We start from the raw sequence: 16,296 nt of genomic DNA, 5'->3' as shown, positions 1-16,296 counted from the left end.
ACCTATTTCCATTATTTTAAAATTTATTTCCATCCATTGTTTTATCTCCACCTTTTAGCCTATTTTGATCCCTTCCCCACCACCCCTCCCCCACTAGCGCTATCTGTCACTTGCTCGTCCTGCTTTCTACCTTTAATGTCACCTTTAACACATTCCTTCACTAATATCACCACTGTCAACATCCCTTTGTCCATGACATTTTTGGCAATCTCTTTGCCTCCACCTATCACCAGCCCTCTATCCAGGTCCACCTGTCCCACCACCCTCAATCAGCTTATATTTCACCTCATTTCTATATTTCCTCAGTTCTGATGAAGAGTCATACGGACTTGAAACGTTAACTGTATTCCTCTCCACAGATGCTGTCAGACCTGCTGAGTTTTTCCAGCTATTTTTGTTTTTGCCTTGGAATTTTGCTTTTCTCGGCTATAGTTGAAATCTGTGCCAGCTTGATAGCCCTCATCTGTAGCTCAATGTTTGAGTACATACTATAGGTCAATCCACTAGTCTAGTACTGAGGGAGTGTGATGAGTCCTCAGAGGCAAACGACTGAAAAGACACTAAGCCAATGACCCATCTGCCAGTCCGTGTCTATTAAAAAGATGTCGCACAAACCAGCTGGACTGATTTTCAGAAGGGCGCAACCAAATGGATCCGAAGCCCTTTCCATCTGAACTAATCTTGTCAGTGAATCATTAGAGAAGGAGATTTTCTCTGTGCTCTGTGCATAACTATTAGGAGTACAGTTTAGAACCTCTTCCCACCGTTCCTACCTCTACTGCAACGTTTGTGGAAAGCCAGTTACCAGAGTTAAACATGAGCTAAAATAAAAACAGAAAATGTTGGAAATACTTAGTAGGTTATGCTTCCCTTTAGTCCTCTCCCCCCCCCCACCATTTTCCCTTGTTTACAACCTTTCACATTTCTAACTTTTCCCAGTTCTGATGAAAGATCATGAACCTGAAACACTAACTGTTTCTCTTTCCACAGATGCTGCCTGACCTGCTGACCTTTCTATTCTGATTTCAGATTTCCAGCATCTGGACTATTTTGCTTTTGTATTAGTAGTTGAGCTCTTGTGGTGCAGTGAGTAATATCCCTGCCTCTGAGCCAGAAGCCCAGGGCTCAAGTCCGACTTAATGGGCAAGGAAGGTGTGTTCATAATGTGGCCAAACAGGCTGAGTATCAACTTGTAAATCCTTCCAACATATGCCAATGGCAGGCGGTAAGAGGAGAAATTCCTGGCCAGCCATGTGATGTAAAGAAATTGCAAGCTGCATGTAAAAGTGTATGTATTTTTGTTATTCATTCACAGGATGTGGGCGTTGCTGGCGAGGCCAGTATTTACTGCCCACTCTTCACTGCCAAGAAGGTGGTGTTGGGACACCTTCTTGAATTGCTGCAGTCCATATAAAGCAGGTACACCGACAGTGCTGTTAGGAAGGGCATTCCAAGATTTTGATCCGACAACAGTGAATGAACGGTGACATAGTTCCAAGTCAGGACGGTGTGTGGCTTGCCTGGCACTTGTCGGCCGCTTATCAGCCAAAGCCTGAATGTTGTCCAGGTCTTGCTGCATATGGACACGGACTTATTCATGTATGTAGCCAAGCAACTTTGACTCCTTGGGGGGCCAGTTGGCTGGACGGCTGGTGTGGATCAGATTGATGCCAACAGCACTGGGTTCGATGCTTGTTCCGGCTGAGGTGGATTCGGGACCTGCCTCCTTTACCTACAAGTTGTGGGTGTCGTAGCAATGTGGGTTGGACTTGCCTTCGGACAGAGAACTCAAGAAGGTTAGTAGTTAAACATGAGCATTGATTGGATTTATTCTATCAGGATTTCTGAAAGCAAACATTAATTTTAGTAAGGAATTAATTTTTCAATCAAATGCAAAACAAATATCAGCCATTTAAATAATTTCTTTATAAAACTTATTAAAAATCCATTCTAATAAATCACAAAACAAGACTGAAATACAACTTGCTAATCATTAGGACATATTGCAAAATGATAGAGCACGCAAATACAATCCCTCTCCCTGCTTAAAATTTTATTGTTGAACTGCCTAGAAACAAAGGATATCTAGTTAACCAAAGTATCCCAGTCAGTCAAGTTGGTTTTATTCCATGGGCATTAATGATAATTTTATTCTCTTCTCATACATAAGGTGTTCCTAAAATGATCAGGAATTCTCTAAAATATTGGTAATAATTTTCTGTTGTACAATTTTTGGAGTTGTAAATGATCTGTAAATTTATGTTATTTAAGACACTGTTGAAGTAACAATCAATGCATAACAAACTCTCAGCTGTAAACTTAAGATAAACCTCAGTTGTGGAATCTTATCAAAAAGCTAATTTAATAGGTATAAGCTATGAAATGATCTGGTTCAAAAAAGTGAATACAATGGACATTAAGAAAATTGTTTTATTCAGCTCACTTGATTAAAAAAAAACTTCATTCTAATTTTCTCCCCTTTCTTGAAGTCGAAGAGCCCTGCTAATATGTTTCCAATGGTCTGTGGTGTCATCAAAGCAGCTATTTTTCAAAAATAGAATCATTAGCATTTACATGGTGTATTTCATGGTCTCAAAATGTCTGAAGCACTTTACGGCCAATTAACTTTTGAACTGTAATTTATGTTTTATTTATGCAAGAGATGTTATAATGTAGGGAATACAGCAACTAAATTGCATACTGGAAGGTCCCACAACAGAAATGAAGTAAGTGGTCAGGTAATCTGTTTGTGCTAGTGACATTTTTGAGGAATAAATATTGTCCAGAAAAATGAAGTTGGAGAGCAAATGGTAGCAAACCATTTGATGCCTGGTGCACAAAAGCATAGCTTATTTCCATTTCTTATATTTAAAAAGGTGGCTAACACATTTAAGGGGAATCACAATATGAGGGAGAAGCAAATTAAGGAGCAAGATTCACACTGACATAAACCACTTGAGACAGTCAGCCTGTTTCTGTGTTCTGATTTTTATGTAATTCTATGCAATCCCTAACACATTCCAGTGAAAACAACTAGGCAGCAATCAGAATCAGGCTGGTTTTACCCCCATTGCACTTCCTAGTCCAGGGGTATCTAAACCAAATGGGCTGCTCTATGACATGAGACGAGATCAACCAATTTAGTAGACATCAGGATTGAACCTGGAATCTCATTAGGCTGTTAAGTTCAATATCAAACCATATCTGAACTATCAGGCAACTTCAAGCTATTCACTTACCAGATATTTTCAAATTGCTTTTCTTGATTTTCACTAGTCCCTCAGGTAGTTCACAATGGTGAAGGTATGTTATGATTCTAGGGATCACTTTTGCCCACAGAATAAATAGATCTTCTTACTGGAAATTTTGAGCTCCAGGTATTATTTTGTGCTAAATCTCTGCAGTCGTTAATTATGAGCCTACAGCACATGAAACAATATTGGCAACTCACCATCACAGTAAGGTAACATGCCATGTAAACTTGCACTTGTTAATTCTTACCTAAAATGATACAGCTTGGACTAATTAAAAAAGACACTAAGACTTTAACAAGCATCAGTGAACATATCAGGCTTGTTTGAACCCACAGAACAGCAGCAGCAGCAGAACGCTGTCCATCACATCATACAGGTAGTATAAACCAGAAAACAGCAGAAAGAATTCTCGGCTTTTCATTGTAACTAACAGTAGGTGTTGCTGCTTATGTCCTTTACCCATGGGGACACAAAATCCAAGTAAACTATCAAGTATTAAAGCTTTGTAAAAAATAATTTATCTCTAAAAATACAACTTTTATCAATACAGTGTAGCTTAGCCTGTACAAACTAGAATTATTGTCCAAAATGTACTGCTAGATTGATTCCAGAGATATAAAGAAATTAAAGTACAACAGGGATGTTTCCTTTTTTACCACAGATTTGTGATGTAAACAATTTCTGTTAATAAACCTGATCAGTTTACTTAAACATGTTAACAATCTTCATATTTCTTCTTTAAAACAAGTATTGGCACATCCTGCCCCAATTTTGACTTATAAACACTGAGAATGGAGTATCCTTTCCCATGCTACATTTTGTATCTTCAATAAGGTGCATTAACCCCTAGAAATAGCATGACATGCAAACTTGTGCTCTCCATTTGCCATAAATGATCAGGTGATAGAATCCAGTTTTTTTTGTAGCAAATTATGGGATAAAACTTCAACTTATCTAAAACCCTGCTACTTCTGGATGAAAGAATAGTCTGAAATGAAGTTGTCTCTGCTACATGCTGCTTGAACAAATTTACTCAGCTGTAGATGAAGATGGATTTGCAGAAGATTAACCAAATAGTTTTTTGGGTATTCATTACCATATGATATGGAACTAAGCTGCACAGACCAAGAATCTGCTAAATTCCATCGAATTAGCTGATCTCAGCTGAGCCAGTGATAGCTGCATTAACCTCAATCTCTAGACTAAGAAATGGAAAATCTGCCAAGGTTCCCACTCCCAATCAGTATTCAATGACTCCTGTTAGAAAGTGCACTTGTGTGGATGTTACCCAAGGACAAAATTAAGCTCAGTGCTGATACCCACACTGCATTCAAACAGTCTGCCATAACCCATTATCCAAACTTATACAAAGAATTGCCACTTAAGTGAGGGCACTATAGAACTGCTAATGTTCATGAACAATTATCAACTGTGCATGACCACCTTCAGGAGAACTGAGATGAGAAAATGAGAATGGAGAAAGAATCTGCAGATCCTTTAGACACTGGAACTGAGCCACAGCATCAAATCAATAAAATCAGTAGTTTCTTAGCAAACCTTTTGTTTGCTGGTGGGGCTGTAGGGGGAGGGGGGTGGCAGGGGAAAGAGGTGGTGGTGATGGAGGGTGAGTATGGGTACTGTATTTGTTAGTGTTTTCGATGGCCGTCAGCATTTCATTAAGTTGACAGAAATTGAACCATTAAAAGCTTCTACAGATGTGTAGGAATTTGAAAAATACACCCTGGTATGACTGAAAAATAAAAACAGATGTTTTGGTAGATGTACTGTACCTATAATATTGAGCTGGATTGGAGGAGAGACACAGTGATCTAATTAACGTGAGACCACATGTGTGAGGGAAAAGGATGCTTTGTATATTTTTCATAGCTTAAGTCGTTGCTTTTCTATTTGGCCCTCCGTAATCATTTGGCTCATACTAGTACTTCAGCCATGGAAGTATACCAACTATAATTACACAGCACAGTTTATTACCCAACATTTGGGGTTTGGTAAACACAATTCTGTTCTTTAAGCCTATTTCAAGGTGCAGCTCATATTCATCAAGCCTGAGGATTTCTCATTTTTTTGAGAGTAATTGAAACCAATCTTTCAAAAACAAATCTGGTATTTACTTTAGTCAGAAACAGTAAGGTGTGGAGTAGTCCTGTAATCTTCTGAATTGTCACCAAGTTACTAGTTCTGGAGGGCCTTGATTCCATCGAAGCCACTAAATTTCCACCGTTTTTCCAAACTTGCGCCAACTCCAGTTATCTCCTGTTGGAACACATGTTGTAGCCTTGTCATGAGGCCTTCTATTTCACTGGGAGAGATCTGCACAGAGAACAGAGAGTAACAATAATTGCTTGTTTCAAGGGAGATGAGTGGGTAATCATATCCTCCCAATAATAAAATGATAAAGGTTATGAGCGTAAATCAGCAATTCAATTTACAGTATGATGTAGAGGGTCTCCACAAATCTGAGACTCTTAATAATTCATGAGGCGAATTAAGAAATGAATTGAGATCGTCACCAATTAATTTTATATAGGATCTTTATACCTCCAGGTCTGAGGAGATCGCCATCCTTCAGACTAACAGTGCCTCACAATGCACAGCTCACATATCACCTGTGTTGGTACCTACCCTCACATATCTGCTCTAATTCACAGAATCACACAGTGCGGAAGAGGCCTTTCGGCCCATCGAGTCTGCATTGACATGTGAGAAACACCTGACCTACCTACCTAATCCCATTTACCAGCACTTGGCCCATAGCCTTGAATGTTATGACGTGCCAAGTGCTCATACAGGTACTTTTTAAAGGATGTGAAGCAACCCACCTCCACCACCCTCTCAGGCAGTGCATTCCAGACTGTCACCACCCTCTGCATTAAAAAGTTTTTCCTTACATCCCACCTAAATCTCCTGCCCCTCACTTTGAACTTATGTCCCCTCGTGACTGACCCTTCAACTAAGGGGAACAGCTGCTCCCTATCTGCCCTGTCCATGCCTCTTATTATCTTGCACCTCTCGATCAGGTCGCCCCTCAGTCTTCTCTGCTCCAACGAAAACAACCCAAGTCTATCCAACCTCTCTTCATAACTTAAATGTTTCATCCCAGGCAACATCCTGGTGAATCTCCTCTGCACCCCCTCCAGTGCAATCACATCTTTCCTATAATGTGGAGACCAGAACTGCACACAGTACTCCAGCTGTGGCCTCACCAAGGTTCTATACAACTCCAACATGACCTCCCTACTTTTGTAATCTATGCCTCGATTGATAAAGGCAAGTGTCCCATATGCCTTTTTCACCACCCCACTACATGCCCCTTCGCCTTCAGAGATCTATGGACACACACGCCAAGGTCCCTTTGTTCCTCAGAACTTCCTAGTGTCATGCCGTTCATTGAATACTTCCTTGTCAAATTACTCCTTCCAAAGTGTATCACCTCACACTTTTCAGGGTTAAATTCCATCTGCCACTTATCTGCCCATTTGACCATCCCGTCTATATCTTCCTGTAGCCCAAGACACTCAACCTCACTGTTAACCACCTGGCCAATCTTTGTGTCATCCCAAACTTACTAATCCTACCCCCTACATAGTCATCTATGTTGTTTATATAAATGACAAATAATAGGGGACCCAGCACAGATCCCTGTGGTATGCCACTAGACACTGGCTTCCAGTCACGAAAGCATCCTTCTGTCATCACCCTCTGTCTCCTGCAACTAAGCCAATTTTGAATCCACCTTATCAAATTACCCTGTATCCCATGTGCATTTGCCTTCTTTATAAGTCTCCCATGTGGGACCTTGTCAAAAGCTTTGCTGAAATCCATATAAACTACATCAACTACACTATCCTCATCTACACACCTGGTCACCTCCTCAAAAAATTCAGTCAAATTTGTTAGGCATGACCTCCCTCTGACAAAGCCATGCTGACTATCCCTGATCAAACCTTGCCTCTCCAAATGGAGATAGATTCTCTCCTTCAGAATTTTCTCCAATAATTTCCCTACCACTGGCGCGAGACTCACTGGTCTATAGTTCCCTGGCCTATCTCTACAACCCTTCCTAAATAGCGGAACCACATTAGTTGTTCTCCGGTCCTCTAGCACCTCCCCCGTGGCCATACAGGAATTAAAAATTTGGGTCAGAGCCCCTGCGATCTCCTCCCTTGCCTCCCTCAGCAGTCTGGGACACAAATCATCCGGACCTGGAGATTTGTCCACTTTTAAGCCTGCCAACACCTCCAATACCTTGTCACTCCCTATATCAATTTGCTCAAGAACCTCGCAATCTCTCTCTGAGTGTTCGATACCTTCATCCTCATTCTCCTGGGTGAAGACAGATGAGAAGTATTTGTTCAACACTCTACCGATGTCCTCTGGCTCCACCCATAGATTGCCCCTTTGGTCCCTACTCGTTCCCTGGTTATCCTAATTCTACTTCCTCCTTTCAGCTAAGTTCCACTCGCTTTATCTTTCAGCCTGGGATGTTACACCCAACATGACAAGTGGTCATAAAATTCTCCTGAGTTCATGAGCAACGTCATTGACATCCATTCGTGCTAAGAAATAATTGAATGTGTAAGATCTTTTAGACAAGGCAGTAATCATTAATACATATTGAAAGACAGCACTGGTAGAGGAAGTCCAATGAAATGCAACACCAACAGGGTAATTAGCAAAAACATAAAGTCTTGAATTCTTAGTAGCATTTAAAATGTTACAGATGTTTTGTGAAGAAGAAGGATATCACTGCTGGAGAACACACTTTTGCTTTGTGTACCCAGTTTCTGCATGAAGCACTCCCACAGTAAGTACTGCATGAGCCACAAGCAGAATAAATATTTAATCTAATCTGTCCCATAGCCTCAGAAAATTACCGTGTGTTATATCAGTGTGATATTTCTAAAATCAGCCATCTTTAAAGATGCCTTCAGAGGTAGAAAGGGCCAATTATTGCTGCCAGAGAAGAGAGGGAGCCTACATTCACAAAGAGCTTGGTTGAAGATTGTCACAAACTAATTTTACATAGAATCTTTGTATCTATAGGTCTGAGCAGACCTTTAACCCATTACACCTAAACTCCTTCTAAAAAGATATTTTTTCGTCATTCCTTCCGTACCTGGTCCATGACAGATCAGGCAATAGATCTGTTTCCCACCCCGACAATGTTGCTCGATCACCTGAGTCCTGTGAAGACATACGAAGACAACAATGGCCAACTCACCATGCTAATTCTAAACTTCCCCTAATAGGCCTGGCTTTTGTCCAATACCTCTCTGATACCCTCACTGCTATTTAAGTCACTGTTCCAGGATCTATCTTCTGAGTAGGGACATTTAAGCCTGTAACTTTGGTAAATCTATTGTCTCATTGCTTCCGTTCTGAACACATTTAGTCGAATAAATCAATTTTCAAGTTTATAGCTAAGCCACAGTTTAGTGGAGTGTTTATTCTACCTCTTTGCATAGAAAGATCACTTGCGCCACAGGATATAGTCAGTTAGTTGAAACATAGTAAGTTGACAAGGGATTTCTTTCAACCCCTAGGCTGACCACCAATTAGCTAAACGTTAGGTAGGTAAAAGTAGTCTCCAGGTCACAAGTAGTGGAGATGCCCTATGGGAGTTGTAAGAGGTTCACGCTCCCGTTTCCCTTTACTGTTGGTTCTTCACTTTAGGATTTTATAAAGGACAAAATTACATAGACACAGGGTTTGGCTCAACCACAAACTCGTTTATTAAAACACTCATGCCCTGATACAAGAGCTCTAAATCAGTGTAAATGACACTACACAATACTTAATTGGTTATCCCGATTTAAATCTTTCCACGATTTAACCTTGGCTTCCTGTAAATACATTAAAAAACCCCACAACACATATAAAAGCCTCTACAGAAAAACCACAGGCAAAATCGCATGTTTCTGCCCAAAGCCTTCCTCAATTCAACCCCCCTCCCCCAGGATTTGGCTGTTACCCTTAAACTACCCTTTAAACCTCAGCCCCAATGCCCCTTGGATTTGGTTGATAAATTACAACTCCCCACATGGTTGGTCCTTCCAGCAAAAGTTGTAGGTCCGCGAGTCAGGTTGACCGTTCCTGACCCTCCTTCTTGACTGCAGTCTAAATCCTTCAGGCCAATATCATCGCAATATGGCTGAAAGCACCTACAATCCCCAATATGGCAGGCCTGTCCGGTGTTGAAAGTAGGTCTGAGCCAAGGTGACCAGCCCTGTCCCTCCTTCTGACTGCGGTGCCAGACCCTTCAATCTTGGCCTTTTATGATGATCCTTATCGAAAATATCGAAACACATTCCCTGAAGACATTCTGCTGAATGATGAACATATTTCCTGACGTCATCCTGCCGGATGATCAGTGCTTAGCACCCTTAAATCTCTCTAGCCTGTTACATGCCTTGAACCAAATAACATCGCTGATGTTATTTCTACAACTGAAACAACGAATCCCATTCAGGTGAAGTATCTCTGGCTCCCAGACTGATGCATGTAACAGAGATAAAAACAAAGAACTGCAGATGCTGGAAATCCAAAACAAAAACAGAAATACCTGGAAAAACTCAGCAGGTCTGGCAGCATCGGCGGAGAAGAACAAAGTTGACGTTTCGAGTCCTCATGACCCTTCAACAGAACTAAGTAAAAATAGGAGAGGGGTGAAATATAAGCTGGTTTAAGGTGGGGGGTGGGGGGAGAAGTGGGGGTGGGGGGGGGGTGGTTGTAGGGACAAGCAAGCAGTGATAGGAGCAGATAACCAGAAGATGTCACAGACAAAAGAACAAAGAGGTGTTGAAGGTGGTGATATTATCTAAAAGAATGTGCTAATTAAGAATGGATAGCAGGACACGCAAGGTCCAGATAGCTCTAGTGGGGGTGGGGTGAAATAAGACTAAAAGGGCATAAAAGGTATAGATTTAAAAATAATGAAAATAAGTAGGAAAAGAAAAATCTATATAAATTATTGGAAAAAAAACAAAAGGGAAGGGGAAGAAAGGGGGTGGGGATGGAGTTCAAGATCTAAAGTTGTTGAACTCAATATTCAGTCCGGAAGGCTGTAAAGTGCCTAGTTGGAAGATGAGGTGCTGTTCCTCCAGTTTGCATTGAGCTTCACTGGAACAATGCAGCAAGCCAAGGACAGACATGTGGGCAAGAGGGCAGGGTGGAGTGTTAATATGGCACAGGTTCCTCTCCTTCTTGACCATTGTTTATCTTGTTTGTATGATAGCTGTTGTCTGGGGCTATTTGTTACAATGTCCTTCCCAGCTTCTTAATTGAACTATCTGATGGCAGCTATCTTGTGTCATTCTTGTGTCCTTTCATGGCATTGGTTTTACTTAGATATTGGAATGTTTTGAAAATTAACCCCTGACAGTATAGCCTGCTTGTGTGTGTTTTTTGTGTTGAGGTTTGGCCTGTTTATTTGCAGTACTTATGTCCATGTGTTTTGGGGTTTTTATATTTCATAAAGTCTGGTTGGAGGGGATTCCGATCTTACAGAGTGGTCTGAGATGCTGAATCCAAGAACATATGGGATAAAGGGGAGATGCAATCAGGCAGTACAGCTTTAAGACTATTCTTCTGGATTTGGAATACAGTTTGGAAAACAGCCCAGGCTGAAGGTCACTTCTTTTTCGCCAATGTGCATGAAATGAGCCTCAATCCAGTTCCTAGCTGAGTAGCAAACAAAATCATCTTTTGAGTCAGCACTTTCTCTCATTTTACTTCAAAGCACCAACTCTCATATTTACCTGTAAAATGAAGAGGGAAATAAGACAGTGACTAGATTTGCTAATTTATAGATTATTCTATTCAAGAATGCAGAATGGTAGCAGAGATCACTAACCCAAAAACTTGTCCGACGCACATTGTGCAGCTTCTTTAAGTTAGCGTTAAATTGGCACAAGAGAGACACTGTATGGAAAATGGTATGGGAAGTGGTATGAAAACCCTTCTGAAGTTAGGATTAATTCTCAAGGTTATTTTTATTCTTTCATGGGATGTGAACATTGCTGGCAAGGTGAGCATTTGTTGCTCACCCCCAATTGCCCATGAGAGGATGGTGCAGGAGGCTACGGAAATTTGTAAGGCTATTTCATTAAAAAATGGAAACAATTAAGTTGGGTCATATGAACATAAATGACATAATTATGTGAAAGTATCCTGGATCTTAAAATGCTTTTATTTTCTTTAAAGATATATGGGGACTGAATCTTGCCCCACCCACCTCTACTCCCAGCCCAAACTCCTTTGCTGTTTTACACTGTAAAAGCTGCTGTACTACAGAGTTTGACTGTTTTGACTTAGCACCTAGTCTCTCCAAGTATGTTTATAAAGAAAATACAATCAAAAACCTCTAGAGGCTAAATATTTAAACTACACGGCATACAAAACCTTATGTTTTAATTGTAAGTTATTTTTGTTGAGGCAACAGAGATCATGCCACCATTATTAATCTCCATGCGTGCAATCTACAAAATAGCAGCTATGTGTCGTATTCAGTTGTTGGCATTCATTGTGACATTAGTGGCTGTAAATTAAAAAGTAAAGGTGCTCCACAGTAAGAAATTTCATATACAAGAGGTCATCTGACTCATCAAGCCTATGCCAATGGTAACTTCACCACTGGAACTATTTGCTATAATCCCACTTTCCCTCAAACTATACAGAATATTAAGTACTAAAATACATGGCAGCTATTAAGTCCCCAAAGTGAGTCTTAATTTATCCAATACAGGCATTTTTTATAAATGTCTTATTTTGTGATTCCAACCTTATGCTACACCTTTATTGTAATATGTTTTCATTTCAAAAAGTTATTTTCTGATCAGCACCAAGTGGGCGATAAGACTGTCATTAGTATAAATTAGGCTGCTTATGGTTTTAAGAAGAATTTCACAGTCTTACAGAATAATGACAAAGCAGAAACTTGCTTTATGGGCGAAGCCAACTCGTGTACCATTGGTATATAATTCTGACCAAAAATGTTCAGTGCATTGAGAACCAATGTACATCCACTGAAATTAGCAGAGATAACTGTTCTGTCTCTAGGAGGAACTGGCTTGTTTGTGTTTTCACAAAATAAGAACTTCATGTAAATAATGTTAAGTCACTAATCAGCCAATCAAAGCAGCACTTCCAATTTACCTTGGCATCCAGTCGCTGTAGATAAGAACATATATAGTCTATGCTGGCTCCAAATGGGTGGACATGGAGAAATGTAGAAATTATACCTGCAATTAAAAAGTATGCTTTTTTAGGGTGAAAGCTTAAAAGATGTAAACAATCCTCTATTTCCATTATATCCTGGCACAGATAAGGAAAGACACACAAAAATTGCATGTTGCTGCTTATAAAGACAGCATATAAAGTTAGTGCTGCTTGAAATCAGAATTCTATTTGTTACTTTATAAGGATTTGGGTAGCCTAGTGGTTTTGATTGAGTTCAAATTGAAGTCATGATGACTTGTTACATTGAATTCAGTAAATCTAACAACATGTCAGATCCGATTCCACTTCCAGATGTCAGTATCAATGGGATAATAAACAGGTTACAGAATCTACTGGCTTTTATTTATTCTCTTTTTAAAAGTAGATTCATCCCAGCCCTCCAATGATTCAGTGGAGTTCAACCCCTGACTTCTACCGCCTAGAAGGATAAGGGCAGTAAGTTCATGGGAACACCGCCACTACTTCCAAGTTCCCCACCAAATCGTACACCATCCCGACCTCCTTGGATCTCCTGGCTTCTCGCACTCCCCTTTGCTTTAAATCTGTGTCCTCTAGCTTTCTTCTCTAAGCTTAAAGCTTGGAGTCTTCCCTTCACAGCTTACTTTGCTGCTTACTTTCACAGAACAGGACCTTTTCCAGATTCTTGTCCTTGGCTTTTGACTAGACTGTCCTCTTGGGACCTTTCCTGTTCCACTCCCCTGGATTTGGGGACTTTCTTCTTTAGTTTCTGGAACCTGCTCCTCTGCAGTTTCCTCTCCTGGCAGCTGGCTTCAACTTTAGTTTGGGACTTGCTATCTGTCCCTCTGCTGTCCAACCTCCCTGAAATCCTGGCTTCAACTGAACTGAAACAGCTTTTCTAGTTTTCTGTTTGTGTGGGTCTCCCTCTCCGGACCCATGTTGCTAAGCAACGGCACAGGTTTTTTAAACTTTGTTTTATGGGCACATGAAGCAGTGGTGCTCTGTCGGCATGGCTGAGTCAGTGAGAGAGAGTGCGTGGAAGAAAAGTTGAACGCACGTGGTAATCCAGGGGAGAGGAATATTGGAAGGAGACTTCGAAGCCCCGGAGGTGGACCCTTGCGGAAGGTATCTAAGAGAAAGCGTTGGTTTGGGACAAAATTCCAAAGCAAGTTCTTAGAGAGTGGAGATTGGAAGCCCTCGTGTGAAAGATGGAGTCCAGTAAAATCGATTGACTCACTGTGTAACAAGCGTGGGGGGAGCTGAGGAGAGATCCTTAGCATCTGTTTGGGGTGGCATCTGTCACTTGGTTTCAGAGTGTGGTGTGTCTGACCACATAGACTGTGTACTTACTGGGAACCTTAGCGTACAAGATAGTTTTTGTAACTTTTTTTATTCGTTCATGGGATGTGGGCATCGCTGGCTAGGCCAACATTTATTGCCCATCCCTAAGTGCCCTTGTTCAGGAGGCATTTAAGAGTCAATCACATTGCCGTGGATCTGGAGTCACATGTAGGCCAGACCAGACAGCAGATTAGTAGACAGGACATTAGTGAACCAGATGGGTTTTTATGACAATTGGCAATGGTTAATTCCAGATTTTTATTGAATTCAAATTTCACCATCTGCCACAGCGGGATTCGAACTGGGTCCCCAGAGCAATAACCTGGATCTCTGGAATACTGGTCTAGTGACAATACCACTATGCCACTGCCTCCCCCTGTTATCCTTACAAATCTGTATATATCTGTGAAGGTATAGTGTGGGTGAAGGAGTAATAGAGTTAATCTTTTCTTGTTTAACAAATGTTTTATTATTTAAAAGTTCATCAGCTGACTCCTGTGACCCTGTTCAGTAGCGCCTCTCTACGTATCTAAACAAAAAATAAAAGTTAGGGTCTATCAAGCCAGGTTCCACCCTGAGATCTGGCTTGTCCAGTAGTAACATCAGCTGGGATCATAACAATAGTCAAAATGCCCACCAGAACTCTCTGTTTATGGTCACTCCAGCAATGTAGCAAAGGTTAGAGGCACTCAGGGACTGTGCCCCAGGAAGACTCATTGCTTTCAGGAGAGAGAACAAGTACGTTGGGAATGGGATGGAGAGTGATGAAAGTATATTCAGGTCATCATCTGAACATTAGCTTTTTCTCATTGAACTTTCTCTCCAGTAGCTCCACCCATCAAGCTGAAAGTGTGCAACATCTCTTTTAGCCAGATGACTGCTATCAACCTATGACTTGAGATAGAACACACTGTTGTTCTCTCGTGTTTTTTCTTTAATAGAGTATGATTGTCCCACCTGGGGCAAAGTGGGAAAACTTTATTGCAGGGAAAGCAGATGAGTTGACTCACAGATCACCTTTTAATAAAACTCGAGTACGGCTAAAAAAAAGACATGTTGTCAAAGCTTTTTGTCTTGCACACATCAGGACAATTCGCAATAAGACTATTTTTTCCTCCCCATTAAATCTTGTACCTCTATACTAGGAAGAGTCATCTATTTAATGCCAGCTTATTTTCTTGTCATAGACTCAAGGGAACCAATTATTTTCGACCTATAGAAACCGTGAATGGAAAGACCCAATTATCTTAGTCCAACAGTATATTTTGTTAAACTGGTGATTGCTCCACGTAGAAATAAGAACTAAATAATGAACCAAAACTGAAAATATCATTTATTTTTACTGGCAATTCATTGTTCCTTAGTTAGCATCAAATGAGAAGCCCACTACACTGATCAAAGTATCCAATTTTCTGTTATGGCTTATGCCTCTGTAATCTGTCAGGCTGATAAAATGTTATTCATTTTCATTTTTTAAATACTGTTACAATATCAAAAATAGTGCAAGTGAACACATATATAAATGATTTTTAATCAATGTGAAAGCAGCTTCAGGAGCAGCTCAGAAAAGTAGTTGTAATTTATGGCTCTACTGTTTAGGAGAAATTAAATTACAAGGTAGTAGCCATTTCCTAATATATTTTCCTTTTTAAATTGCAAATCTTTTTAGGTTCGTTGTGTTGACAGAGCACATTTTTCTGGTAAATACATCACTTTTTCACACAAAGGACATTATAAATATCCAATTTTCTTTCCCAAAAGGCTATGTATGCTGGAATAATTGGAGCTTTCAAGACCAAGATTGACTGTTGTTAGATTAGGGTATCAAGGGATAGGAGAGAAGGTGGGAAAAGGTGGATTTGAAGTGCAGATCGACCATGATCTAATTGAATACTGGAGTAGGTCCAAGGAGCTTAACGGCAATCTCCTGTTCCTTAAGAGCTGATGTTTGGCGGTGAGAAGTCATATTTGGAATATCAGTGGATCTCTCAAAGCACTGATTAGACAGAGTTCACTCATTACAGAGAGTAAAGGTGTAGTGCCATAGGTCTGGTGGCTAGCTAATGCAATTCCTATATTTAAGAAGGGGGACAAGAACATGTCCAGGGAATTATAGACCAGTCATCTTAACACTAGTGTTTAAAAAATAATGAAACCCCCTTACTAAAGTAGAGAATAGAAGAACATGTAGAAATGAGGAATATAATAATGAAGAGTCAGCATGGATTTCAAAAGGGAAAATCTTGCTTGACTAACCTTATTGAATTTTTGAGGAAGTAACAAGAGAGATGGTAACGTAGGAGATGTAATTTATCTGGATTTTCAAAGCACCTTCAATAAGGTGTTGCATAATAGCATAATGAATAATATGGAGTCAGGGGACATGTGGCAGAATGGATTGCTAGCTGGCTTCAATGCAGAAAGCAGAGAGTGGGAGTAAAGGGTAGTGTTAGAGTGGAAGAAGCTGGGAAGTGGTGTTCCACAA

At 40.4% G+C, this 16,296-nt stretch overlaps 1 protein-coding gene across 1 annotated transcript in view; it reads right to left on the bottom strand.

The window, feature by feature from the left end:
• Positions 1–1,907: 1,907 nt before the first annotated feature.
• Positions 1,908–16,296, bottom strand: part of LOC144683754 (ecto-NOX disulfide-thiol exchanger 2-like) — a 328,442-nt gene continuing 314,053 nt past the window's right edge. Inside the window, exons 18-19 of the mRNA XM_078547116.1 lie at positions 12,429–12,514; positions 1,908–5,585 (exon numbers count right to left, since the gene is read on the bottom strand). Coding sequence (XP_078403242.1) covers positions 5,448–5,585; positions 12,429–12,514 — 224 coding nt within the window. The 3' untranslated portion in view covers positions 1,908–5,447. The remainder of the gene's footprint in view (positions 5,586–12,428; positions 12,515–16,296) is intronic.

The sequence above is a fragment of the Cetorhinus maximus genome, chromosome 8 (assembly GCF_964194155.1).
Source record: "Cetorhinus maximus chromosome 8, sCetMax3.hap1.1, whole genome shotgun sequence".
NCBI lineage: Eukaryota > Metazoa > Chordata > Chondrichthyes > Lamniformes > Cetorhinidae > Cetorhinus > Cetorhinus maximus.
Note: the sequence above shows the minus strand (reverse complement) of the source record. Positions and strands in the feature narration are given on the sequence as shown.